This window comes from Gasterosteus aculeatus, chromosome 14, assembly GCF_964276395.1.
Source record: "Gasterosteus aculeatus chromosome 14, fGasAcu3.hap1.1, whole genome shotgun sequence".
NCBI lineage: Eukaryota > Metazoa > Chordata > Actinopteri > Perciformes > Gasterosteidae > Gasterosteus > Gasterosteus aculeatus.
In genome coordinates, this window is record NC_135702.1 from 14,222,216 (window position 1) to 14,250,115 (window position 27,900).

The window sequence follows — 27,900 nt, forward strand, 5'->3', positions numbered from 1 at the left end:
AGAATGCGGGTTGGGATGTAGGGTTTGACCATGTCCTGGATGTAAGCTGGACCCGATCCATTCACAGCATGGTACGTGAGCACCAGTGTTTTGAACTGGATGCGGGCGGCCACCGGTAGCCAGTGAAGAGAGCGGAGGAGTGGAGTAGTGTGGGAGAATTTCGGAAGGTTGAAGACCAGTCGAGCTGCTGCATTCTGAATGAGCTGCAGAGGTCGAATGGCGGTGGCAGGGAGACCTGCCAGGAGGGAGTTGCAGTAGTCCAGGCGGGAGATGACAAGAGCCTGAATCAGTACCTGCGCTGCCTTCTGAGTGAGAAGGGGACGTATTCTCCTGATGTTGTAGAGCGTGTATCTACAGGATCGCGTTGTCGCAGTGATGTTGGGAGTCAGGGAGAGTTGGCTGTCGAGTGTGACGCCGAGGTTCTTAGCAGTCAAAGTGGGCGTTAGCACAGAGTTTCCAAAGTTGACTGTCAAGTCCTGGGTAAGCGAATCTTTTCCGGGAAAGAGAAGTAGTTCAGTCTTGTCGGGGTTGATTTTCAGATGGTGGGCGGACATCCACTGAGAGATGTCAGTTAGACAGGCAGAGATCCGAGCCGCCACCTGGGTGTCCGAGTGAGGGAAGGAGAGAATTAGTTGGGTGTCATCGGCATAGCTGTGGTAAGAGAAGCCATGCGAGCGAATGACAGCGCCAAGAGAGTTGGTGTAAAGCGAAAACAGGAGGGGACCCAGCACGGAACCCTGAGGAACTCCAGTAGTAAGAGGACACGGTTCCGACACAGATCCTCGCCAGGTTACCCGGTAGGTGCGGCCATCGAGGTAGGACGAGAGAAGGGAGAGAGCAGAGCCTGTGACACCAAGTTCCTGAAGGGAGGAAATAAGGATCTGGTGGTTGACCGTGATGTTGCGAGTATGCAGGCATTTCCAGCAGGATGGAGCAATTGATTCCATTGAAAGGCCCTCACAATCACCTGACCTAAATCCAATAGAACACACCCCACAAGACTGTGTCAAGCATGCATACGTGCACGTGGGTGCTACATAAGATATTGAGAAGCATTTTGAGTTGCAGAAATTTAGTTTTGACAAAATCTACTTGCCTATATATATGTAATTTATTTTGCTTTGATTTTCAGCGTGTCCATAAAGTTAAGCCCTTTTGTACTAAAATTTTATTCAATCAAAATATTTGGCATCCTTTTGTTCCTGAGACCGTAAACTGTCCATATATGTATTTATATGAAACATTTTATTTTAACATTGAGTTGTGATTTGTTTTCAAAGTGATTCAAACTTGAATTTTTTGAGCAATATATATATGTATATATATGTATATATGTATATATATATATGTATGTATATATATATATATATATATGTATATATGTATATGTATGTGTATATGTATATGTATATGTATGTATATGTATATATATATGTATATATATATGTATATATATATATATAATTGTATATATATATATGTATATATAATTGTATATATATATATGTATATATAATTGTATATATAATTGTATATATGTATATATAATTGTATATAATTGTATATATGTATATATAATTGTATATATGTATATATAATTGTATATATAATTGTATATATGTATATATGTATATATATGTATATATATGTATATATATGTATATATATGTATATATATGTATATATATGTATATGTATATATATGTATATGTATATATATATGTATATATATATGTATATATATGTATATATAATTGTATATATATGTATATGTATATATATATATATATATATATATATGTATATAATTGTATATATATGTATATATAATTGTATATATATGTATATATAATTGTATATATATGTATATATAATTGTATATATATATATGTATATATAATTGTATATATATATATGTATATATGTATATGTATGTATGTATGTATATATATATATATGTATGTATGTATGTATATATGTATATATATATACTTGACTTGTGTGTCAATGCTGCGTCGCCTTGAGAGAAATGAAATGGTCATGGCTGTGTCACCGGCCGTCTAATCCCCCCCTTCATCCCTCAGTCACTGCCAGGGCTGACAGCTGGCGTGTACGGTTGTTACTGGTGATGGAGATTCACCGGGCGCGGAAGTTGTCCTGACAGTGCCAGTTCAAAAAATAAATTAAATTAAAGCTGCGAGCAGCGTTGGACGAGTCCTCGCTACTCTGCACGTCGGGGCACCGGCCAGACGGCTAAAAACGCAGCCAAGAACTCCTGCAGCCGTCGAGCAAAGCATCCAAGAGTCAGTTGTCGTTAACCATAAGGATCGACGCCAGGAATGCCGATTTGCAAATTCATCTTTAACATCCAATTTTCTTTCGAAATCTAATTATTAAAAAAAAATCTAAACTTTAGGTCAATTTCCCATTAGATTTAAAAGGATACTATCAATAGTTACATGATCATTTCACTTCAGACGGACAGTACACATCCCCAAGGTGACACTCGATAACCAGGACATTCTGATGTCCATCCATCCATCCATTGTCAAACCGCTTATCCTGCACACAGGGTCGCGGGGGGGCTGGAGTCTATCCCATCCAACTTCGTGCGATAGACCGGGTACATCGTGGATTGGTCGCCAGCCAATCGCAGGGCTACACAGAGACATGCTACCATTCACACTCACATTCACACACCTACGGGCAATTTAAAGTCCCCAATTAACCTGATCCCCAGAGCATGTCTTTGGACTGTGGGAGGAAGCCGGAGTACCCGGAGAGAACCCACGCAGACACGGGGAGAACATGCAGACTCCACACAGAAAGGCCACTGGGCAGAGTCGAACCCAGGACCTTCTTGCTGTGCACATGTGTGCCAAATTTCAAGTCGATCGGACATCGTCGGAGAAAACTGGCCTAGTGTGGTACTTTTTTACCTTTCTAGGGGGCGCTAAGGAGACATTTCTTCGTACCCAAATGCGAGACCCCCAAAATATCAAATTTTTCACCAGTTCTGATAAGCGTGCCAAATTTAACAACTTTTTGAATCTGATAAGGGCCTCGAAAAGAATAATTCCTTGAAATACAATAGGTTCCTCTACGACTAGTCGTAGCGAAGACCCTAAAAAGAAGCCAGCAAGCAGAGTGCATGTACTACTCTGCTTGTAAAGGCTGTCACCTATTGATCCAAACCAATCTCCCTGTTTCAGCCTTGACAGTATCAGGACTGACGGAGACCTTTTCCTGCAGCAGTGAGAGGTCAGGAGTGACTTGTACTCCACTGCAAGTGGGCTCTCATTCAGAGTGTTTTCGGGAGAAACTGCAGCGGAGTCACAGCCGCCAGTCGTTTCTGCTGCACTGGGCTTAGCGGAGTCAGTTTACTGGACTCTCAAGGTCTGATATAGTTGTCGGGGGGGGGGTGGGGGGGGTGGGGTTTGGACTCATCTGCTTTCACTCTCAGTAGAGCTCTTCTGTATTTCTCTAGCACACAAGGCCAAAGTACAACTGGAACGGTTGGCATTACTAAGCATTACTTGATTGTATTTTGGCTCAGGGTATGTAAAATTCCTGCAGATCTGTTCACACTGTACTAACACGTCTGTATGTTCTGTACTGCTCATCCACTCGCATCCATATGTGTGTGATATCACCGCCTTGCAGTGATTCAGTCTCCCTTTTTTTCTCGTTTCAGACAAGTACAACACCTACGTGACGCTAAAGGTCCAGAATGTCAAAAGCACAACCATCACGGTGCGGGGCGACCAGCCCTGCTGGGAGCAAGATTTCATGTTGTAAGTTAACGGACGCGGTGAGGTCAATAATAAATGCTACGGCAGACTGTTTTTTTAAACGGCCATAATGTTCAACTTGGTATATTGGGATTTGCGTCCTGTGACGTCATCCATATCGTCCCTAAGCGGCGTCTCCCTCCTCTGAGAGCACACGATTTTAGGTATTTTTTGTGAAGTTTCCCTTCCGTGACCTTCACAAAAACGTCTTGAATGTGTACCTACATGCAATGTACAGTGCTTCTGATAGTGGCCCCACAGTATATCCACGCCGCCCTATGACTTAAATCTCTTAAATCACAGGAAATGACTAAACGGATCTAAAAAAAGGAAATGGGCCAGGAGCTCTGAGAGGAAAATGAGCTGCGTGTTTTTATTTCCCCACCATAGTTCCTTCCTAGTGCTTAGTGCGACAGGAGAGCTGTTGTATCTCGTTGAACACCTGCCATTCATTTCCTGCTCGTAATTCATTGCTTCAATTTCCTCGTTTTACTTTCACTGGGAAAGGTTTCTATGGCGACGGGAGAGCCAAGCACGTCGTTGCGAGTGTGTCATTGTTTGTCTTTTGTGAACTCTCTCATTGACGCGCGGTTTGTTTTTCCACACGGTCATCCTTCTACTGTCTATCAATGATGTGTCAGTGTGGTGTCACCCATCTTCTAACATAACCATTCATATGCATTCTTTACAGCTATTTTCCATTACCACCCGATATAGCTAACTGCATCTTTTAAGAATAAAATCTATTCAAAGGAACTCCACATTTACAGACCGTGAAGCTCAGCAGCTAACGGGCTAACTCTGCATAACCTCCACTTCAGAATAACCCAAGCACAAAATGTCCAAGTGGAGGTTTCAGAAGCGCAGTCAGGTCAATTTATTCACATGTTTGGTCTGTACATCTAGAGTTCCTGGAAGGCAAAGGTTGTATCCTTTAGAAAGCCATCTGTGTAGTTCTGCACCTGGACGGTTTTCTCATTTAACTGCTGTCTTTGATTATCTTTCCTCTCATCTTGCTTTTGTTTGTCCCCTCGATAGTTGTAAACGGCCACATATGAGAATATGCAAATGCACTTCTTTCAAAAATGAATGTTGCCGCCATCAAGCTGTTTTGAGCCCTCTTGAATAACAGGCTGAATTAAAATAAACAAGGCCCTGAATCTATTATGACAGCTATTGCACAACAACACATGGATGTAGCCTTGGTTACGAGCCGCTGGGAGGGGCGGACAGTAATTATGGAGACACTTTCTGCTTTATGTAAGAAAGTGTCTTTAAGTGGCTTTAAGTGTGAGTCGAGTGAGATATTAGAAAGTTTTCCCGCTTTAAAAAAAATCTGTAATTGTTGTGCTCTTCTATCCACTTACATTTCACACGCTGTGTAATATTTTATAGAAACTTGACATTACTTGATTCATGAATACTGGAACTTTTCCCCCTCAGCGAGATCAACCGGCTGGACCTTGGCCTCATCGTGGAGGTGTGGAACAAAGGCCTCATCTGGGACACCATGGTGGGGACGGCTTGGATTCCCCTGAAGGGCATCCAGCAGTCAGAGGAGGTCAGAGCGCCGCACACACACACACACACACACACACACACACACACACACACACACACATTCAGCAACGAAAAGACAAACATACAGTAATGTAATTTCCTTGCTCGCATTATTATGTTGTTATTGTGATTCAGTGTGGCCTCTGTGTTAATATATATACGTGTGTGTGTGTGTGTGTGTGTGTGTGTGTGTGTATTCTATGTACAGTTTTGCAGGTTTTCCCACTTACAAACCATGTAGTAGTCTGTCATTTTTATCATGGGTACTCTTCAACTGTGAGTTTGAAAACAAAATCCAGAAAATCACATTGTATGATTTGTATTCTATGACCGAGGGAGAGTGACCGTCATCTTGAACATTCTAATAATTTAACTTTCTCACAGTTGTTGCCTTCTCACAACTAATAGGTCAGTGAGAGCCGGAGTTCTTACTGGTTGGTAGGTGATCAAATATTTTTTTAAATCCTACAATGTGTTCTGGATTTGTGTTTTAGATTCCGTCACTCACAGTTGAAGTGTACCTATGATAAAAATGATAGACTCCTACATGCTTTATAGCTGCTTAATGTGTGTTTTCATAAACCAATACCAACAAATATACATCTCAATTGCAGGAGGGCTTGGGCAACTGGATCTTTCTGGACTCGGAGGTGCTGATGAAGGCGGATGAGATATACGGCACCAAGAACCCGACGCCCCACCGCGTCCTGCTGGACGCGCGCTTCGAGCTGCCCTTTGGTGAGACATCATCAAAACCCCTATCCCTTTTTTCATAATTTTCCTTTTTTGCAAACGGCAGTACCTGCTAGCCACAACAGTACGGGGCACATCGTAAATCCGGGGTGGGGGCGGGGCATTGTTGATACGGGGTCCCCACCAGGGCAAATCAAAAACTCGATGCACGGAGTTACACAAAGGCCGCTCATGTTTCCAGCCCATGTCAGCTGCCTCTTCACCAGGCCTCTCGGGGAAGAGCTCCTCAGCCTGCAGCGCTGCCAGAATAACGGATGATATATTGTGACCCGGTGCCCCGTCGTCTTATGCAAGCATCAACTCAACTTGTGTAAAACAAAAGGTCCGTATGGACCACATGCACGAGTATGAGGGGAAATTAAATCAATCAAAGACAATCCCATTATCTCAATCGGTGATGTGAAGGAGGACACTTGAGTTGAACAGGAAGTGTACATATGTACATATGATTTATTTGTCTTGCTGTCTAATGTTCTCTATCTTCCACTGGGGATCATGACTTCTGTGTTCTGCTTAAATTGAGTGCACTTATTCATCAAAGGCAGATCTCCTTTTATTAATTTAGGTTCAGTAATATAATTTGGTCTTGACCAGGTTTGTTCCATCGTGGCCAACAGGATTAAGCGTATATGCGCAAAAACCCATGGCATAATAGTGTGTACTTCTAACGCATTGACAAAAAACTCTGCTTTTTCAATCGTCCATCAACATTATCCGTCTTTAGCCGTAGGACTGGGCCATATGGCCTCAAAATAAAATCTGAGATTTATTTAAAGAAATGTAGAAAATCAAAACGGATTTTCTTTTTTAAACATCTTTCTGAACCGGTAATTTGAATGCATTGATGTTTTGGCCCTCCGCTAATGAAGTCTTCTCTCTGTCTGCATGACTGATATGAGTCCATATAATAAGTTCAATATTCTATTGAAGAATTCTAGTGATGAATTCATCTCACAATTAAAAGCCGCGTGCCGGACCGGAGGGTGAGGGGTCCCCCCCATGCTGCAGCATTCTGTTTGAGCGCCTCACATCGGCCTCAGACATTGCGATCAAAAGGCATAACAGCCGCAGCAGGGCTGCCTTGTTTTCCATTTTTTTTAGAGGAGACCTTTCAAAGCAGCAGGAGGCCATCGTGGCTCTCTGAGGCATCAGAGCCACTCATTAAAGCTGCAGGCCGGTATGTCTTTGAAACCCAGGCTTTTGTGCGTGTGGCCTTTTAATGTGCGCCCCAAAGCACCCTGAGAGGTGGGACTGGCCAGAGCATCCGACCTGACACTGCTAGATTTATCTTTTTTGGTATTTACTTATTTACTTAGCAGCACATTTCTGCCTGACACAACTAAAAAAGGCTTTTTTAGACGATAAATGCCCCACCAGAGAGGAGAACACGCTGGATCACTGTTACACGACAGTAAGCAGGGCTTATCATGCCGTCCCTCGTGCTGCACTAGGACACTTGATTCCTGTATACAGGCACAAACTAAATCTCTGCAAACCTGTGGTGAGGGAATTCAAGAAGTGGACCAGTGAGGGGCTGGAGGATCTTCAGGCGTGCTTGGACTGCACAGACTGGGATGGTTTCAGGACTGCTACTAACAGTCTGGTTGAGTTCACAGAGGCTGTAACTTCTTAAATCGACTTCTGTGAGGACAGCTGTGTTCCATCAAGCACCAGGGTGAGTTTAAACAACGACAAACCCTGGTTCACAGCGGAACTCGGAAATCTACGCCTGCGGAAGGATAAGGCATTCAGTGGGGACATGTATACAGAGTCAAAATACAAGTTTAGCAAGGCGGTCAGAGATGCTAGACGGACCTCTGTAGTCATGAAGTCTTTTGAACGGCTAGTCCTGTCCCACCTGAAGACCCTCGCTGACCTCCTCCTGGACCCCCTGCAGTTCGCCTACAGAGCCGACAGATCTGTAAACGATGCTGTCAACATGGCCACTACATCCTCCAGCATCTGGACTCCCCAGGAGTCCATCAGTGGCTCCCCTGTCACCACTGTGATCGCTTCCGTTTCCTGGGCTCCATCATCACCCAGGACCTCAAGTGGGAGATGAACATCAGCTCCATCACCAAGAAGGCTCAGCAGAGGTTGTTCTTCCTGAGGCAGCTGAAGAAATTCAACTTGCCAAAGACGATGATGGTGCATTTTTACACGGCCATCGAGTCCATCCTCTGCTCCTCCATCACCGTCTGGTACGCTGCAGCCACAGCCAAGGACAAGGGCAGGCTGCAGCGTGTCATCCGCTCTGCAGAGAGGGTTGCAATCTGCCGTCCCTGCAGGACTTGTTCGCTTCTAGCACCCTGAAGCGAGCTAAAAGGATTGCAGCCGACCCCTCTCACCCCAGACAAAACCGGAGGCTGAGGTCCATCAGGACTAAGACCTTCCGCCACACGAACAGTTTCTTCCCGTCGGCAGTCAGGCTCATCAACAGAGCCCGGTCCCCCACTGACTGACTGACATTCCACCGGTCACTTTCTTTCACACTGCACAAGTCACTTACACTTGTCACTTTCATTTGTCACTTTCTGTTCGCTGGTGGACTTTATTTTTTAATTTTAAAATATTTTACGTATTCCTTTATTTTAAACTAACCCATAGCCTTATTTTTTATTTGATTCCTCGTGCACTTGTCTTGTCGTACTGTCTGCTGTTACGCACCAACCGCCAAGTCAAATTCCTTGTATGTCTGACATATTATGCCAATAAATGTTTCCTGATTCCTGATTCCTGAAACTGAATGAAATGAGGAGAGGTAACAAATCTTTGATATTCAACAAACTTGTAATAATTACTATGTATCAAAAGGTCACAGTGTTCATTTTTGAAACCATAAAGGGAACCAGGCAACTCTGAAGCTTGTATTCAAAACGACTCAAGAAGGACAACTGTTTTCTCTCAAACAGAAATTATAAATCCACCAAGGTTTTTACGTCAGTCCTGGTTAGCTTATTGTTTATTACAGTCCATAACTGAATAAAGTAAGCTTGAGTTCAAAGGATGCTTTATGCTGCCCAGAGGGTTGCTGCTCTCATCTTAATTGACACAATACAGTCTCCTCTGGAACCACTGAGCATGCAAATGCCACTCCCACCCAGCCCAACCTCAACTACAATAGATATCTGATGGAGAAAAGAAAATTCTAAATTAAAGAAATACAAATAAAACATAATGACTAATAATTAAGTAACATTATTATTAGTGGTATTAGTAGCTGTTGTATTCATTCTAATGTTAATATTATTAATAGTTCATATATATTTTTCATATTCAAATTTGTTTGGTTTTCTTGTGTCATGTCTCAACTGTAGAGCCTTTGGACATCAGTTCTCCGTCACTGAGAAATGTTTTAGATGCTCCTCGTCCCCATTGTTGCCATTACTTCAGTAGCTTAGCCTCATGGGAGATGAAATCACTGTGGAAGCGTGAGGGAAAAGGCTTGAAGCGTACGTACATGTTAATCGACTGTGTTTTACTTATTTCTGTCCTAGACATCCCAGATGACGAGGCCCAATACTGGACAGGCAAGCTGGAGCGCATCAATACCATGAGCATCCACGATGAGGTGAGGTGCAACCTGACGACCTTTTTCTACCAATAAATAAACATATAGTGTCTCGCTGCTTTTAAATGTCATTTCCCAATTAAGCAGATTAAGTCAACCTTTAGCTAGTTTCCCATGTTCCCATGATAGCGAAGCTGTGCGAGTAGATGACTGTGAGACATAACGGTGTCCTTTGTTTGTCTCCCCTGTAGTACCCTCTTCAGGACGACGTCCAGAGTCGCCCGCTGCCCCTTGCGGCCTCCCAGTGCTGTGAGTGTTGCTGCCTCTGTCCTCTCTGCCTCTAGATGGACCCACTCAGCACCCTTCTGGCTCTCGGCCTTTGGCATTATTTCCCCTTCTCTTCCTTAAACTGTTGAGCTGCCTGATGGTCGATATTTTTTTTTACGTCCATTTGCATGATATACTTTCTCACTGTTGGGCTTCGCTCGTCCTCCCACTTTGACAACACAGGAGCTCTTTTCTTTGTTTTCACCACCCCTACATCCTCTGACTCTACCTCTCACTTTGTAACGTTTGCACTTCCACCAGGCAACTATTTCGGATGGGCTGAGCCACTGAGTATGTAAAACAAAAGTTTGATAATCCCCCGCTTCCCTCCAACCTCCCCATGCCAACCCTCAATGCCCTCTGCATGTCCCACCATCACCCTACTCCCCCACATGTAATCGATAAGGCTTCCAAGCATTTTACTTTCATCATTTACCCTCAAACATTTGATTTTCCTCAATGATGCCTTAATCCCCCTTTTCCCTTTGCTTCCAATCACGGCTTTTGCATTTTTCCTCTTTACGCTCCTTGCCGATGTCATATAATTCTCATGACCTATTTATAGTTTTATTATCCGTAAATTATTGGTTTAGAATGCGTCCCAGAAAAAGTCGAGACCACTCATCAGAGCACTGCCCTTTTTTAGTTTTAAGAAAGACTGCTTGAATCCAATTATAATACCAAAATAGACAATATTAAGATATAACTTGCAATATCTGTAAAAATCTAAACGTCTTCTTAACAACAAGAGCCCTTAATAAATAGTAAAGGGGCGAAAGTTGCAGTTGCGTCAGCAACCTGACAGGTGGCAGTCTTTGCTAAACTGTCCTCATGGTGCCCATCACCCTGAAAATGTTTCCCCTTCAAAGAGATATCAGCGGAATCAGTTCATCCTTGGCCCTCTCGCTTTGAAAAGATAAACTGTGCTGTCCCTTCTGGCGTGTGGCCTACCGGCTCCTGAGAGAAGTTTCCTCAGTGGAATGATTAAGGTCGGCAAGGTCACTCTGTGATGGCTGTGTGTGTCGGTGTCAAAGTATTCCATCTGAAAGACTCTGAACTTGGTCTGAACTGGTTATCCCACTGCCCTTTTTTCGTTTTAAGAAAGACTTTGCTTGAATCCAATGATAATACCAAAATAGACAATATTAAGATAGAACTCGCAATATCTGTAAAAATCTAAACGTCTTCTTAACAACAGGAGCCCTTAATAAATAGCAAATGGGCGAAAGGGTCGAAAGGGGTGAAAGTTGCAGTTGCGTCAGCAACCTGACAGGTGGCAGTCTTTGCTAAACTGTCCTCATGGTGCACATCACCCTGAAAATGTTTCCCCTTCAAAGAGATATCAGCGGAATCAGTTCATCCTTGGCCCTCTCGCTTTGAAAAGATAAACTGTGCTGTCCCTTCTGGCGTGTGGCCTACCGGCTCCTGAGAGAAGTTTCCTCAGTGGAATGATTAAGGTCGGCAAGGTCACTCTGTGATGGCTGTGTGTGTCGGTGTCAAAGTATTCCATCTGAAAGACTCTGAACTTGGTCTGAACTGGTTATCCCACTGCCCTTTTTTCGTTTTAAGAAAGACTTTGCTTGAATCCAATGATAATACCAAAATAGACAATATTAAGATAGAACTCGCAATATCTGTAAAAATCTAAACGTCTTCTTAACAACAGGAGCCCTTAATAAATAGCAAATGGGCGAAAGGGTCGAAAGGGGTGAAAGTTGCAGTTGCGTCAGCAACCTGACAGGTGGCAGTCTTTGCTAAACTGTCCTCATGGTGCACATCACCCTGAAAATGTTTCCCCTTCAAAGAGATATCAGCGGAATCAGTTCATCCTTGGCCCTCTCGCTTTGAAAAGATAAACTGTGCTGTCCCTTCTGGCGCGTGGCCTACCGGCTCCTGAGAGAAGTTTCCTCAGTGGAATGATTAAGGTCGGCAAGGTCACTCTGTGATGGCTGTGTGTGTCGGTGTCAAAGTCTGTATTTTCCCGTGTCAGATTCCTCCGAAGTTTTTTCTTGTGTTCCAACTGCAGTTGATGTAAACATTGAGTCACTATTGTTCTTGTAGAATGACACAAGAGGCCCAAATTATACAAAACTGAAAACTACATATCAAATTATACCGCAACAGCCTCTACGGAAAAACATTAGTTAATAGTTCAATGAGCTTGTATGCATAAGGGACTTTAAAGGTACCCCACCTTTGTCCCCTATATAGTACAGTATAAAGTTGTGTTTTACCTGCTATACTTTGCTTTTAAGTAGGAGGCAGCGATTTATTTAATTATCAAATGAAACCCACTCAAGGATGAGGAAAGACCGGTATGTTTAGCGCACCCTGTCTCCTTGTCACAGCTCTGGATGACCAGGACAGCGCCGTGGACGACCGGGACAGCGACTACCGCAGTGAGACGAGCAACAGTCTGCCCCCACGCTACCACACAACAGCTCAGCCCAACTCCTCCATGCACCAGTATCCCATGGGGCCCCGGCAGCAGCAGCAGCAGCAGCACCGTCTGGACTCCTGCACAGACTCGCTCCACAGTTTTGACCTGGACTACAGGGACCAGAGGGGACCCAGGTAATCAGTCGCAATATGGAAACTGCAAAAGCAGGCAGGCAAAAATGTAAATCAAATGGAAAATGTATCTTAGTTGACACTGTATTTCATTTCTCCCTCTGTAAGACACATCAGTTAAATTTGATGTCTTAGTTAGTTTGCATGACTAAGAATCCAAGTAAAGCTTCATATTTTTATTTTAGCTGGCTTTCCTATGCGCCACAGTAGCTTCAAACCACCATGAGGGATCTTTATGGAAAGGAAGTGGATTTTGTCACACCCTAGAGGGCATTCATTGTTTATTGTTTTCGACCACTCACGTGCAAGGCTTGTTGTGTGACTAAAGTCAGAATGTAGGTGGATAGCCACATGGTGTCTGTGGTTACTGGCGATTATTTAGATTCAATAAAACCACAATGTTATATTTAGGAACTCTTAAGGCAAATAAACTATTAGTGCTGTATTAATAATAATACATTGTTGATGTGATATTATTACCACTGCACAGCTATTTGACGCCAATTTTGGCCAGTAAGACAAATGGTCTCAGAGCATGGGATCTACTTTTGTGCTTTCATGGATTGTCACGGAGTACATGTGTACCAGTGAGACTGCTGCAAATCTGCCTGTGTGAACAGATAGGGAGTTGATCCGGATAATTCGACATGAGGAATACAGCCAGGGAAAGCTCATTGTTTGTCTGTTGTGTTGGTTAAAGTTCAGTAGTTAGAAAGACTCTGAACTTGGTCTGAACTGGTTATCCCTCGGTGACCAACACGCACATATTTGCTGATTGAGAACTTGTTCAGTGCTGGGCCATTGGGGTGAATTACTGTAGCAGGCCTTCCTCATGATGATAAGCATGCCAGCTGCTGTAGGGATTTACAAACATCTAAATTCACAGAGGCGACTGCAGACAACAGCACACACAAATACTTAGTTTTATTTGTAATTTTAGCTAAGCATACAAAAATGTGTAATATGGTATTTTTCAGGGAGATTCTGCTGCTTATTCTGTTGTTGCAATGTTTTAGTCTAACTTCGCTTTCTGATTAACTGAAGGTATCCTAAATCCTTAAAAGATTAACTGATATTATTCAGCATGCCGCATATGTCAATGTTTTGATACTTTTGCAACATTGACAACCAAGCAAATTGTGTTTATACTGTATATTTGAATGAGGTGTTTCTCGCCTTGAATGTGTTATTGTTCTCCTTCATTTATCATTCTGCTTAACTTTTGTTTGCACTTTTTCTTCTTTGTTTGTTTGCTTCTTCCTTTCTGTCCCTGAATCCTTTCCCACCCCTTTGCTAAATCCATTATTTGACCTAAATTAGATCATTGAACCAGAAAGGAAGGGTGCAAATTATACCTGTAGATTCTGGCATGGGCGTTGAAGATTGGGAAAAAAAATACAAAGGGCTTGGTAAGCCCCAGCTGAGTGACTTCCTGGATGATCGGGAAGACGACATTATCCTTCGAATGGGGAGACACCAGCCCGAGCCATCACATATCTCAAGCAGTGGTGTTCAGCCCTCCAGCTACCCTGAGGGCTATGACACTATTGATCGGCGGCGAAAGAAAAAGATAAGAGACCCAGGGGGGTTGCTCTGTAGAGAGGGAGACAAAATGAGGCAAGAGGCTGCTTCTTCTGACCTTCCACTCCTCCGTGAGAAGAGGGGGGAGCTGTTTATGCGGCAGGTTGTTGAGATGCAGGAGAAGGAGGAGCGTATGACCCCAGGCCTTAGGCCAAACCAAAATGCGCTTCTCCACAAGACAAGGATGTGGGCGAAAAACGAGCTGGACCACACTTTGGAGAATTATGTGGCATACAAAAAAGAGCAAGACTCTCAAAGGAGGGGAAGGTCTGATTTTGATTTAGAAAACCACGAGGATCTGCACTACCCCTTTGGAGCAGAGGAGGACATTGAGGACGTTGCCTTCTTAATGGAAGATTTTCACCCAGATAGTGCAAGGCATTACAAAGACAGGTCTTCTTACTACGGTCACATAGAGAATTGTCAGGGCCCGCGTAAGTGTGGCAAAGCTAAACTTGGAGGATGGGCTCCAGAGCCAATGCTCTCTCCTGTAGAAGAACCAAGTGATGAATATGTAGACCCAATGGATGAGCTTCAGTGTCTGGTTGAAACCGTTTCGGAATACCTTGCTGAAAAAGAGGAGGAGATTAGCAGGTATGGTTCCCTTCCTAAGTCAAGCAAATCAAGGCTATCATCTCTGGGTAGCTATAAAACCGATTCATTGGGAGAGGACCAAAACAGTTCATCAAACGATCCTCCAGGAGACACCCAACCGCGCACCCCTCCTGATCCGGGTATTTCTGGAGTAAAAAGTGCCATGAGCTCATTATTTAGTTCTCTCACTGACCGAGTGGGAGTAGGATCTAAACAGCCAGTCCTGTCTCCACAAGCACCATCTGCTCAACCTTCCAGCCAATCTGGACTAACAAAATTGTTCTCCTTTATTCCTAAATCAAATAGCTCAGCTCCCGTAGCTGTTGTCTCTCCAGTAGAAAATTCTCATGACAAATCAATCAGTTTCTTGCCTACTCAACCACCACATGAAGCCAAGACGCAAGGTCAAGAAACAAAAGATCAAACATGGATTGAGACTCAAACAAGTATAAAAGAACAACAGACATTTGAAACAAGACCTCAAAGTACTCCAATTAACTCAGTCTTGGGGAAATTGAATCCTTTAACGCTTTTTTCAGCAGGGGATAATGACAACTCCGCTAAACAGGGACCAGAGTCTGCATATTTTCAAGGCCATACACAATGGAATGAGAAACGTGCTTGCCAGGCAGTGACAGAAGAAGGAAAAAGAAAATCCGAAAAAATAACAAGTACATCGCAAGAGAAATATTTGGGGCAAAAACACGATCAAAATTTGTATGGTAGAGAAAATCCGACGATTTACGGAAAAGGAAATGTGCCTATTCCAACCAGATTATCTGGCCAAACGCAATCAGCGAACACTGGATTCTTTAGCCCTTTCAAGAAGACATTTGGTTCATTGATCACATCTGCTGCCCCATTTCCACCTCAGGGAGCTCCTCCTGTGGCAGTGTATCCAGTTTTTAGATCCGCAGAGGGTCTCCGAGTAGATAAAACAGTGGACGAGCCATCATTGAGCAGTAAGATCAACCGTCCTTTCCTCTCCTCTGAAAATGTCCCCACTCAGGAGCGTCCCAAATCAGAGGGCGGAATGCTGTCAGGTTTTCTAAAGTTTACATCCAATGAAGATGTTAGGGCCTCCATAAACGCACAGAATCCTGCGCGATCGCATCAAGATTCAACTTCAGCAACAACCACCACATTGACACTCAATCCTGGTGTGACCCAGGAAAACACTGAGAAAGGATGGTTTTCCAGCCTATTTAATCCTACTTCTGCTCCCTCTGTTTCGCACCAGCAAATTCAGAACAGCAAAGTGTCATCTGTCGCACACAGACAAAACATATCAATTCAGCAACCAATAGCAGACCCCCATGGGATGCAGCATCAAGCACCCAGTCAGCCTGAATCCAATTTTTTGACAGGCCTTTTCAAAGGGAGCTCAGGTGAGGACATCTCTCACATGGGCTCTAATCAACCCAAACAAGGACTATCTGGACTTCTTAAATGTGGCAATTTGCCACAGCAGGCTTCCCCCAACAATCAAGCACCCAGGAGCAGTAGTTCCTCCCAATTTCCAAATCAACCTCCCCCACAACAAAGTTATTCTGTACCACGGATGGGGGGTCTTGTCTCCGGGTTATTGAAGTTTACATCCACAGAAAATATGCCACAAAATGTACAGCCTGGTGAAGCTGAAAAGCGGGGGAACATCCCTGGAAATAATTATTGTCAGCAGCAGATTTCAGATGAAACCCAGCAAACGCCATCCCTGCAAAAGGGCTTGTTGTCTGGCTTGCTAAAATTTGCATCTTCTGAGAATGTTTCAACCAGCCAAACAGTTCACCATCAACAAAGCAATGCTCAACACAATCAACAGGGTTACGGCCAACAGAATACCCAAGTGCCAAACCAGGGAGATCCTTTCAGGAATAAAGCATCAGGTCAGCAAGTTGGCCAACATGAGACCAATAAACCAGGCTTTGCTCAACAACAAACGGTTCCACTCCAACAAATGCCATCGCAACAAAGTGGGATTTTATCTGGTCTTTTTAAATTTGCTTCAGCAGACGACATAAATGCACAACAGCAGCCATCTGCTCAACAGCACGGAATTCTGCCCAGTAGATCCAGCTATGAGCAATCAAGAGCAAGGACTGTCCCAATTTCTCACCAAAATATACCACAAAATAGCTCAACACAAACTACTCATGCAAGTGGTCTTCTTTCTGGACTTTCTAAATCTTCCCGGGAAAATACAGCTCAACAGCAACAGCCCCAAATTATCCATGTAACCCAACGACATAATAATGTGCCAAGCAGTCAGGCCACTGCAGCACAAGTGGAACCAGCAGGTCAATCTGGAGTGCTCTCTGGGTTGTTTAACAAGTTAACCAAATCCTCTGAAAACGTCCACACAACCTGCAAAACAAGTGTAGGACAATCTTTGCGTCAGGAAGCCAATAATTACGCAGTTATAGTAAAGACCCCACTACAAACCAAATTTCCCACTAATGTAACACAACAATCCTCACATGAACATGCAGAGAAAGAGAAGAGGAGTCCACGAGCTGCCCAACAAGGGTTCTTATCTGGCCTGTTTAACAAACATGTTACCGAGGACCCTTGTACCCATAAACAAGTAGAAACAAGTCAGATTACACAGCAAGAGATGCCCTTAAATTCAGGCTTATTAAATTTTAGTGGTCCCTCAGACTTTGGAGGAGACAGCTGTACAAGAGTTGTTCGAGATTCTCTTAATCCAAGACAGAGCAGACATGCTTTCATCAATGCCCCTCTCTCAGTAGATACTGAGGGTCTAGACTTAAGAACATCTGCTACCTTTGCAAGAGCTCTTCAAAGTCAGGAACCATACTCCTCAATTAGCACAGGTAATTTATCTCAGTTATATTATTCCAACTCCCTTCAATCAGTACACCCATTAGCTTATAGTACTGGAAATATCCATTCCCTTTTACAGAGCCCTACTCCTTCCTCAGCAATGGCCATGCCGCCATACATTTGGGGAAGCACGTCCTCCTTGTATGGAGCAACGCAGCATAATCCTTACCAAGGTCAGTTGTCCCCTTATGGAAAAAGTCCCTCATATGATGAAAACCAGTGGATCCGTGAAAGTGCTCTCTGGCAGTCTTTACAGAGTGAGTCACAGAAATATCAATTCCAGGGAGAAAATCAAGTTTACAGACATAGCTGTGAAGGTGGCTCATTAGCGACATCTGCTCTTCCCTACAGCTCCTCAACTACATATCCGCCATTTGACTCCTCCATCCCAATGCAAGGTGTCATTTGCCAAGAGCAAATTCCACAATATAAGTTTGAGCGACACATTAATGACGATCCCAGGAAGAGATTATGGAACAGCCACGAAGAGTTGGGAAACCTAGAATATTCACCGAATAAGGAGGGCGCATTGAATTTAACTAATGAACAAAGTAATGCACGGTTTGGGAAATGGCACTCGTTTAATGATGGCAGCACTTACAGCTTGAATGGGGTTTCATATCACGAAGGTTATTACGAGGAGACTGCACCAAGCTTATCTTTTTCAGCAAACTGGCCATACGGAATGGATAATGCAGTCCTACAAAATGTTCATTCTGATGGTATGCTCCATCAAAGTCAGTTTAATTGGAACAGACCAATAGATTCAAGCTATCGTCCAAAAACTCAGACCGAAGACTCGTATCTCGAAGACACTGAATGGTATCAGCAGTGGCTCGCACTTTTGGAGCAAGGAATGTGGTGGCCAGCAGAAGATGGAGACTGTGGCTACTTTGTTTACACAGATCATGAGTACATTTATGCCTTGCTTACAGATGCAGCAGGTGAATATGTGTATGCATGTGCCCCTGAAAGTGAGTGTTGGGGAAATGCACAGAAATTAGATGGTTGTCCGAGTGCTTGGCTACAAAGTGAAATGGTTTTAGTATGTGGCTTTAAAATTGCACTTTACAATGAGGATGAGCTTCTTTGGCTCCCTGGTGAGGAGCACAGCGGTTCTCAACTTCTTAATGCACCCTTAGATTTGTCTGCAGCTTATAGAAAAGGAAATCAGATCATGAATTTAAATCTTGAGCAGTTCTCTGAAATGTTTGAAAATTCATTTCAGTCACAAGGTCAACCATGTGTAGATTTCACATCTTACAGATTAAACAAAGTCAGGATGGATCCCAGACTTCCCAGTTACATCTATGAAGACCAATGCACAGATGTTATTGACCTTTCCTGTCATAATAAAGACCCCATTGGACCATGTTGGAACAACCAGGAAATGAAGACATTTCTTGCTCAAAAGGTTGCAGTTACCCTGAACTCTACTCCAACTGCAAATTCAGATCAGCAGCTACTTCACAACTGTTACAACCCTTGCCAACGGCGACGGTCATCCACTGGGGTTACAGTGAAGCATGTAGATGATGTATCCGAGAAGGAATGGAGAGATAGGGTGTTTCCAGGAGAGGAACAACCCAATCGTCAAGTTAACAAGATTTCTTCCCTCATATCTTCTTTTGTGGGAAAAACATCACAGGCAGAGTTCAACAAAACTAGTATAGCCTCAAGTGAAAAAGCCCTTGACAAAAATGCAAAGAACATTCTTACGTCAGGTTTCCAAAGTGTGAAGTCAAAAATAATCAACGAGGAATCTCCAGCTGACGCAACTCAGCCAGATTTAATTGTTGATCAACAAAAGCAGGGACCAGCTACCACACAGAGAAAAATTTTACCCACAGTATATGCGACTGCTCAAGCGAATCAGCCGTCAATTCAATCACATACAGCTTCACAAAAACCTAAGCTTTTGCGTCAGACTACCTTGGTACATCAAGCAACCCCACAAACACAGCCAATTGTCACAGTGCCTTCAGAATCAGAAGAATATCTTTTTAAACCTGGACAACTTACAGCTGGTAAGCCAGTGGAAATACCAGTTGATAAACCATCTGAACAACAACCAGGCTTCATGAACTTTCTGAAATCTGCAGTGGGAATAGAAGAACCTGTACTAGATTCACAGAAATTACCTCACATTTCATCAAATGAACAGAGCAAAACTGGCATTACAGTTTCCTCACCAGTCAGTGCTCCTACAAATAAAGAGGCAACAGGAGTTTCAAATCTCTTTGGATCAATTAGCAGCCTGTTTACCACAGAGCCCTCTCCACCCCAGAAACTGCAAATGAAACCTAGTGTTACAGAGGGCTCACTGAAATTGGCATCTAGGCCCAAAAGTATACAGAGACAACAAACCACAGACCAAAGTGGTATGTATCAGCCCGTGCAGCGCCAACCCCCAAACAAAAGTCAATCCCAATCATTTACCATGGGTTCTTCCACAGGCCCTACTACAACCCGATCAGACACTATGCCATCTATAGAACAGAAAAAACAAGAAGGAGGAACTAAACCATCTGGGGGACTGTTTGGATTTTCTATTGGAGACATGCTTGCCGGATCAACAGCAGCCACTCAATCTGGACCCACAACTCAATCAGTTTCATCATCTACAGCTCCACAAGAAGAATCCCTTGGTAAAAGTATATTATCAATTTTTAGTGGGCCAAATCCTACACAGGCTGCACCTAAAACTGGGTCCTCGCCTCAAGCACATCCACCAAATGCAGCTCCACAACCTCCTCAGCAGGAATCGCTCGGTAAAAGTTTATTATCTATGTTTGGAGGATCCAGTCCTCCTCATCCTGCCCCTCAAACCAATTCTGCTGCTGATGAACAACAACAGGGAACTGCTCCTCCAAAAGACTCTCCTAATACTGGGTTCCTTTCCATGTTTGGTGGTCCGAGTAACCAACAGCAAGCCCAAACAGGATCTCTTCTAGGGGGGATCCTTCCAGGATCGTCAGGTTCAACTGAAATCCCAAAAAAGGGACTGTTTTCAATGTTTAGTGATCCCAGTCCTCCACAACCTCAGCCACCAACATCGTCAAATCAACAAAGAGTACCCCAGTCAAAAACTCAACCTCAAGGGGAACCTCAGACACAATCTAAACCACAAGCACAAGGGCAGCTACCCACCTCTGTTATTGGGGGCATATTGGGTGGTTTGTCTACCTCTAGTGAAAGTCCAAGAAAAACAATATTTTCTATCTTTAGTGGCCCCAGTACTCCTCAAACACCAGAAACTAGTGGAAGTTCAAATGTGTCTACTCCTCCAGTAACTGCAGCACCAAAAGAACCTACAAAGATTATAAGCTCTGTATGTAATGATGTTGTGTCACCTCCACAACAAACTCCTTCTTCAACACCCTTTGTTGTTACTGATACTAATGAGCCACGATCAGCACAATGTTCTGCCCAAATGCCATCCGTTTCCAGTAGCCATGTCCCAGTGACAGCAGCTGGCAGTGAAATAGTAAGTGGCGTGATTGTTAGCTCACCCACTACTACAGATTCTATACAAGATTCTAAACTTAAAGACACTGATATTGTATGTATGGAGCCAAACTTTGAATGTGACACTATGGAAAAACAAACCGGCATGGACGGTGCAACCAAAGACCCTGCTTTTACTAAAGAACCACCAGCTTCTGGCCTTATGTCTATGATAAGTGGGTCAAGCCCACAGAATCCATCCTCAAATACAGCATTCCTTTTAGATGGTTCAGGTGAAGGTTTAATTTCATTATTTTCTGGCCCCAGCACGAAACCTAGTGCTGGCCAGACAGGTCCTTCACCTATAGGGTCTGACTGTGTATCTTCAGACCCCAAGGACCCACCAGCCACAGGTTTGTTCTCTCTGTTCGGAGGTTCTGTCGCTCAATCCTCTCCGCAACCTGGAAGTTCTTTATTGGGGGCAGTGTTTGGAGGCTCTTCAACCCAAACAACAGCTTCTCAATCAGGTGGGTCGTTATTAGGCAGTTTTTTTGGAGGGTCTGTTCCTCAGGCGGCTCCCCAAGCTGCTCCCAATAAGCTTGGAGTATCTGCTCTTCCGACAGCAGGTTCACAGTCTGGGGCATCCCTACTTGCAGGCTTTTTTGGTGGATCTGCTCCTCAGGCGGCTGGATCTCAAACGACACGGCCTATTTTGGGTGGGATTTTTGGAGGATCAGCAGCTTCAACAACAACGCCTCAGACTAGTGGGTCCTTTGGTGGATTGTTTGGAAGGACTGATAACCAAACTTCTGCACCCCCAAAGAGCAGCTGTTTTTTGGAAGGACCATCTTCTCAAATAGCTACAGCGCAGACTGGTACATCTCTTCTGGGGGGAATTTTACCTGGAGCTTCAGCTCCCCATGAGATACTTGATAAAAGATTGCATTCTGTTGAAGTATCTGACCCTCCCCCAACCCCCACTACAGCAGCCACACCAATATCAAATGATGACACAACTTCACATGCAACTGTTCTACCAAAACCCAGTGATGACAGTAAAACTAGTCCAGCTCTGACTCGTCCTGACATGTGTGTAATTGATACCAAAAGCAAAGAGCAGACGGTAACACTACAACAACCTGATGATAAAGTCCAGTCTCTTGAAACAAGCCTAGCCCAAACTGGCTGCAATGTCATAGAAAAAATGAATTGCCAAGATGCTGACAAGCCAACTACCTTAGCTAAAGATATTCCGTTCCAAGAACAAGCAAAACAACTTGCAGGACAAGAATTTGTGAGTGGCCCGTCACATCAAGATAAAATAACTCCTACAGTAGATGAGGGAAAATCAGCCACTCAACCACCAAGTACTGTTGTACAGGGACAACAAAATCCTCCAGAGCCAGATAATTATATTGGTGACTCAGCAGCAGATGCAGTTACAGGCTTTATGTCATCCATTTTCAAACCAACTGGTCCTCATACTGAAGGTCCTCAGCAACAGCAAAAGAGCTCACTTTTTGGACTTGGAGGAATTTCACCTCAAGCAGGTACTGTTCCGAGTGGAGCGTCCCTATTGGGAGGTATTTTTGGAGGGTCCAACACAGACACAGCAGCTCCTCAGACCGGGGGATCATTATTGGGAGGTTTATTCAAGGGGTCTGGTTCTCAGTCTGGAGCTCAAACCACTGCCCCCAACGCTGGAGGATCATTAATAGGCGGGATGTTTGGAGGAGGATTCACTGCCAAGTCCGCGGGTCCCCAGGCTGGTGGATCGGTACTGGGTGGGATGTTTGGAGGATCTGCGGCAACATCCCAGCCTGGCGGTTCAATACTTGGAGGAATGTTTGGAGGAGTCAGTGCTCAGACTGCAGGATCACAGACTGGAGCATCAATACTTGGGGGCATAGGTGGATCTTTATTTGGGGGTATGGGACAAACACCCAACAAGCCATCTGAACAAATGCCAGCTAAACCCAAGCTATTGCCAGGAACTACACCCCAGTCACAGATTAAGAACGAAAGTGTACCACCAAAAGGGGCACTATGTGACTCTGAGACTAGCATAAATAACATAGTGGACACAACCATACCAGATAATTATCAATTATCTACAGAAAAAAGCCCTACAAGTGAACTCACCCATCAAGTGGAAAAAACGGAAGAAAAAACATCTGCTTATGAGGCAGAAACGATACATGAGAAGCCCATGGTCATTAAAGGAGATCTTCAGAGTAAAGAAAGTGGCACATCAGTGCCACCTGATACTAAGGAAGCAATTACTAATATAGCATCTCCAGTATATCAGTTGCCCAACGCAGAGGCACCTCAAGCTAAGTCTCTTTTTGGTTTTATATCAACACAGAGTGATGCAGGGAAGTCTCTTGGATCCCTATTTTCCCCAACAATGTCATCGGGAGGTCCATCAGTGCCTCAAACAGACGGAGTAAGTGGTCTGTTTTCAGGATTAAAAACCTTTTCTGGAGGCCTATTTCAAGATGAGAGACCTGTTGTTGGAAAACAAGAGCCAGCCACCACTTCAATATTTGGATCAAAACTAAGTTTTCCTTGGCAGGCAGAGCCCCCCAAGCAACAAGCTGTGCCAGTTGTAACATCTCAACCTAAAACTAACAACAAGCCTCCAAATGCTCAAACACTTACTGTACAAAAGATTCCAACATCCGATGCCCAAAGAAATGAATCGGTAGGTTCCACCGATGATATAGCAAACCCCCAGATTTGCGTCTCCGCTCCTGAAGTAGATTCTTCAGCATCCCTGACCCCAAAGGAGAAGGAAGGGCTTGTAGAAACATACCCGTCTGCAGGTCCTACCTCAGGAGTGCAGCTGGACAGCCAGTCCAAGAAGGATCTATTGAATGCAAAAAGGCTAGTAGAAGCATAATAAATGGCATTCCCTCTCACCATTTATGATGCCCTGACCTTTTGGGGAAAAAAATGTATTCCCTGTTCAGCTGTGCAATCCATCATCACTAGATCAGTTTAGTATTATTCAATCTTTTTTAGCTTGAGCCTATGTGTACCTGTATTGTGGTCTATAGCAGTGGTCCCCAACCAACGGAACACTGGTCTATAGGATAATGTGTGTGTGTGTGTGTGTGTGTGTGTGTGTGTGTGTTCTGTGGTATGGATATTTTGTGTGCATCGTCATCATTTTCCAAACAGAATTCCCGAAACAAAATTTCCATATTTATATACTTGCAGTAATAATAATTAAACATATATATTATATATATATGTAATGGTTATAAATAAATTATTAAAGAGTGCCAATATCTCTCCTACTCCTTCGATACTGATTTTCTTGTTCACCTGAACTTCTATAGTCAATAGCAAATTTCCACTCCCCTATAGTTTGTTAGGAAAGAAAATATTTATAGGCTCAAATATGAACACAAACACCCCCAACATTAAAAATAATGTAAATTTTGTTTGAGCAGGAATTCAGATTTATGTTTTAATTTATGTGGTCACAATTATATTCAAGTTACCTTTTAGGATATTTAACTAATCTGTATTATGTCCCTAAAAATGAAAATGAAATTACAGTTTTTCCTCATACACTGTGCCAATTTAACTATCCTCCGACATTCCACAGTCTCTTTTTAGGTTATAATGCGGTGTGTAGAGGTTTTCTGTAGATATGAGGCGCTTAGTACACCCTAAAAAGCTCAAAGCCTAATAGGTTGTTTGCAGATGACGTCACACAGTGGCGTGCTTTCCAGATGGAGGGCAGGCAACTGGAGGCAGGTTCAATACTGCAGCAATAATGTCTAATGGTTTGGGCTGTTAACAGTTGTTCCAACGAATCTAATGATGGGGAAAAAACTTCCTAGGAATTTGTTTTTAGCGATGCTAGCTATCTGGGCAAAAACAAGATTTCCACTATTTCGCCGCTCACAAAATTGTGGTAAGACTTTAGAGTGTCATACACCTTCATCTGGCAAGCTGTATAGTAGGAAGTCTAGGGGACGTATTAAGATTCTTTTTCCTGCCCTCCATCTCAATTTTGGGTGAATAGAGACTTGATTGCAAACAAGCTATTGTGTTTTTCTAGTACTATATAGCATTAAAACTGATAATTACAGTTTCTATTCATTCATTTAATTGACACAATCTGACAATGAATATTTTCCTCGCTCCTCTCGCCTTTGTAGTCCAGTGGAAAGTAGTCGCTTTGGATCATCTGGAAACCTGAGCCAGACCAGCTCCCAGCTTAGTGAGACTGGGCAGGAGAGCACTGGAGGGTCCGAAGTGGAGGAGTCATTCCACGCCTACCACAGCACCAGCTTTCATCCCTCCACCAATGGGCAACCACCCACCAATGGACATTCTACTGTCGGTGAGCGGCAGAAGCATGGGCTGGCCCCTGAAGTAGGACGGGGCCTGCTAAAGGACCCACCAGCAGAGCGGGGCTCCTCCAAACTGCTACGGTATGGTTTATGCACAGAATTCAACCCTGGATATGTAGATCCTCCAATGAAGATACTCAGGGATTGTCTCCAACTCTTTCTGCAACCCTGTCCTGAAATCCATGTAACCCAGGTTCAATGATGATGGGCCGCCTCTACCATTTTCCCCATCCAGAGTTCGTTGGTTGAAGGTCATCAATAAAGTGAGGGTTCAGCTCCGGGAGGTAGGCAGTGGTTCAGTTACTCCACCAAAGTTTGATCTGTCATCACCTCCTGAAGTCTGACGTTCTTTCCTTTTTTAGTTTTTCTATGTGAACATTCGCATTTTCAGTTCTATGACGGTGGTTGAGTTTTACCTTGTTGGTTGTTTAAGACACTGCATATACTGTTTATAGATGTTTTGTTAAGTTTACTCCTCTGCGCCCTCATATTTACAATTATTAATTCTGGGTAGTACACAGGCAAAGTTTTTCAGCAACAGTGGAACAACTTGGGATTCAGCTCCTGCACAGAGTCGCTCCTAAACCATTTTCAAGTTAAGGATAACAGCATTTTGTTTAGTTTCACCCAACCAATATGAAATGCAGTAAACCTTTCATAAACTCGCTCCTCAGTGCCGCAGCTGCCTAGCAGACATAGAGAGGTGAGATAATAGTGTAGAGCTGTCCCTAATGTTATTTGTTACTGAATAACAAGCGTTTTAATTCCGAGGGCTAAAGGTAAATTGGTAAAAATATATATCTCGATACTAAAATTGAACAGAATACCCAAATATTAGAACATTTTGATCCAGCCTTACCATACTGCCCAGTTTGTTAGCTTTGCATTTGCAATTCAGTTTAGATAGGCTGTGTCTGCCTCATTCCCCACTCTGTCACACTCTTCGTTGGTGGATTGTTGCTCTTCACATGGCACTGTGATTGTGAGGCTAAAGTATAGTGTCCCTCTGTTGACTAACGTCCATCACGTATTGCCTAAGGGCCTATAATTTGCCTTTGCAGATGGTGTCAGAGCCCATGCTCCACTGTCAATGGTGACTCAGTGGTGGTCACTGAGTACTTTTCTTGGGAAGTGCTTAATGGGCCTATAAACGGTGGTCCAGGGACAAGACTATATCACCCTACCATCTCTTCTCATTTGAACAGTCTATTGAAAGAGAATGATGTACAGCAAGCGATGAGATGTTACAATTCCATCGTCGGAGCAGTTTATCCCTTCATTTTAGATGTATTTTAATGCATTTGGGGCCCCTCATTTCTTTGAAAAAGTACCATTATACACACAGGAAATCATGGTGTCAAAATGCGATGCCACGTAGCCTCAGAACAACCCAATACCAATCTGGACAATTTGTACGGTAAATCTGGTCTTGAAAATAGTCAGGGAATCTTGAGAGGATGGTCATAATAAAATCATAAGGATCTCTATACTTTAACCCCTGATTATGATTTTTACAGCACAGCAGTAAAGAAGTATATATAACCTCGATTGGCTCCATTATAATAATAGGTTTGCATGCACTCACATTGTAAGTGATATCTGATCGAACACATGAGTATATAGAGAATGCACGGTGAAAGTGCCATTTATTACAGGACAAATAGGAAAGAAGTAGAGACTTATAAAGAGACACTGTAAATGAACCGTGCATTTAGGTTTAAAATACAGAGAATAGAACAAAATATTTACCGTGTTTACGTTTCCTCGAAATACAGAGCAGGAAGTGAAAACTAGCTTCCAGTGTAAGTTTACAATACTAATACCATTCATTATTTGCTGTTCTCAAGTATGGCATTTTGGATATTTTGAAGACTTGAAACTAGCAATTGAAAGGTAATAAATGAAAAGAGGCTAGTTTTCTCATACACCTAAACAAACCGAACCCACTGATGTCCAAGAGAATTAATAATAATATATAAATAATAATTAGTTTGTCACTCACACATTAGAAAAGAATAAAATTACAAAAGAAATTTAGAAATAAGCAAGAAAAACAGTAACTGCTTGTAAGCCATTGGTACAGATATATTTATAAGGGGTTATTTTCACTTTTTAAAGATTAGAAAGAAAATAATCCCAAATATTAGCAGTCAGCAGCATAAACACCGACAAAGGAGTAAATGTGACTAAGAGCTACCTTGGCTCAGCTTTGTGCTGGAATTCTCTGCCAGAGGACAGAAGGAGAGAGCGGGGAGAGGGTGTGTGAGGGGGAGGAGGAGGGGTAGCGATGGCTACTTAACCGAGAGTACCGAGAACGGCTGTGTGATCGGGGTCTGCCGCTGTGACACTTGCCGCTCCAGTGGCAGGAAGGAGTCCACCTCTGTCAATTAGAGAAGATCTGCTGGTGCAATTGAGGCAAAGCACCACTTTTGATAATAACCCCGGGATACATTTTGAAGACAAACCGGGAGCTTACTGTTTCTGGTCTACGGAGCGACTCTAATCTTGCAACATGACATCTTCAGATTGTTCTTGATTTTATTTATTTTTT

At 43.3% G+C, this 27,900-nt stretch overlaps 1 protein-coding gene across 13 annotated transcripts in view; it reads left to right on the forward strand.

The window, feature by feature from the left end:
* unc13bb (unc-13 homolog Bb (C. elegans)) overlaps positions 1-27,900 on the forward strand; it is a 63,871-nt gene that overhangs the window by 13,403 nt on the left and 22,568 nt on the right. For 9 of the 13 annotated variants that reach the window (XM_078088254.1, XM_078088255.1, XM_078088259.1 and 6 more), the window contains exons 3-12: positions 3,695-3,794; positions 5,235-5,352; positions 5,966-6,089; positions 9,602-9,675; positions 9,867-9,924; positions 10,204-10,233; positions 12,291-12,516; positions 13,834-23,865; positions 25,155-25,430; positions 25,543-25,633. In XM_078088254.1, the coding sequence (XP_077944380.1) occupies positions 3,695-3,794; positions 5,235-5,352; positions 5,966-6,089; positions 9,602-9,675; positions 9,867-9,924; positions 10,204-10,233; positions 12,291-12,516; positions 13,834-23,865; positions 25,155-25,430; positions 25,543-25,633 (11,129 nt within the window). The remainder of the gene's footprint in view (positions 1-3,694; positions 3,795-5,234; positions 5,353-5,965; positions 6,090-9,601; positions 9,676-9,866; positions 9,925-10,203; positions 10,234-12,290; positions 12,517-13,833; positions 23,866-25,154; positions 25,431-25,542; positions 25,634-27,900) is intronic. The other 4 variants (XM_078088263.1, XM_078088264.1, XM_078088262.1 and 1 more) reach the window with 3 other exon arrangements.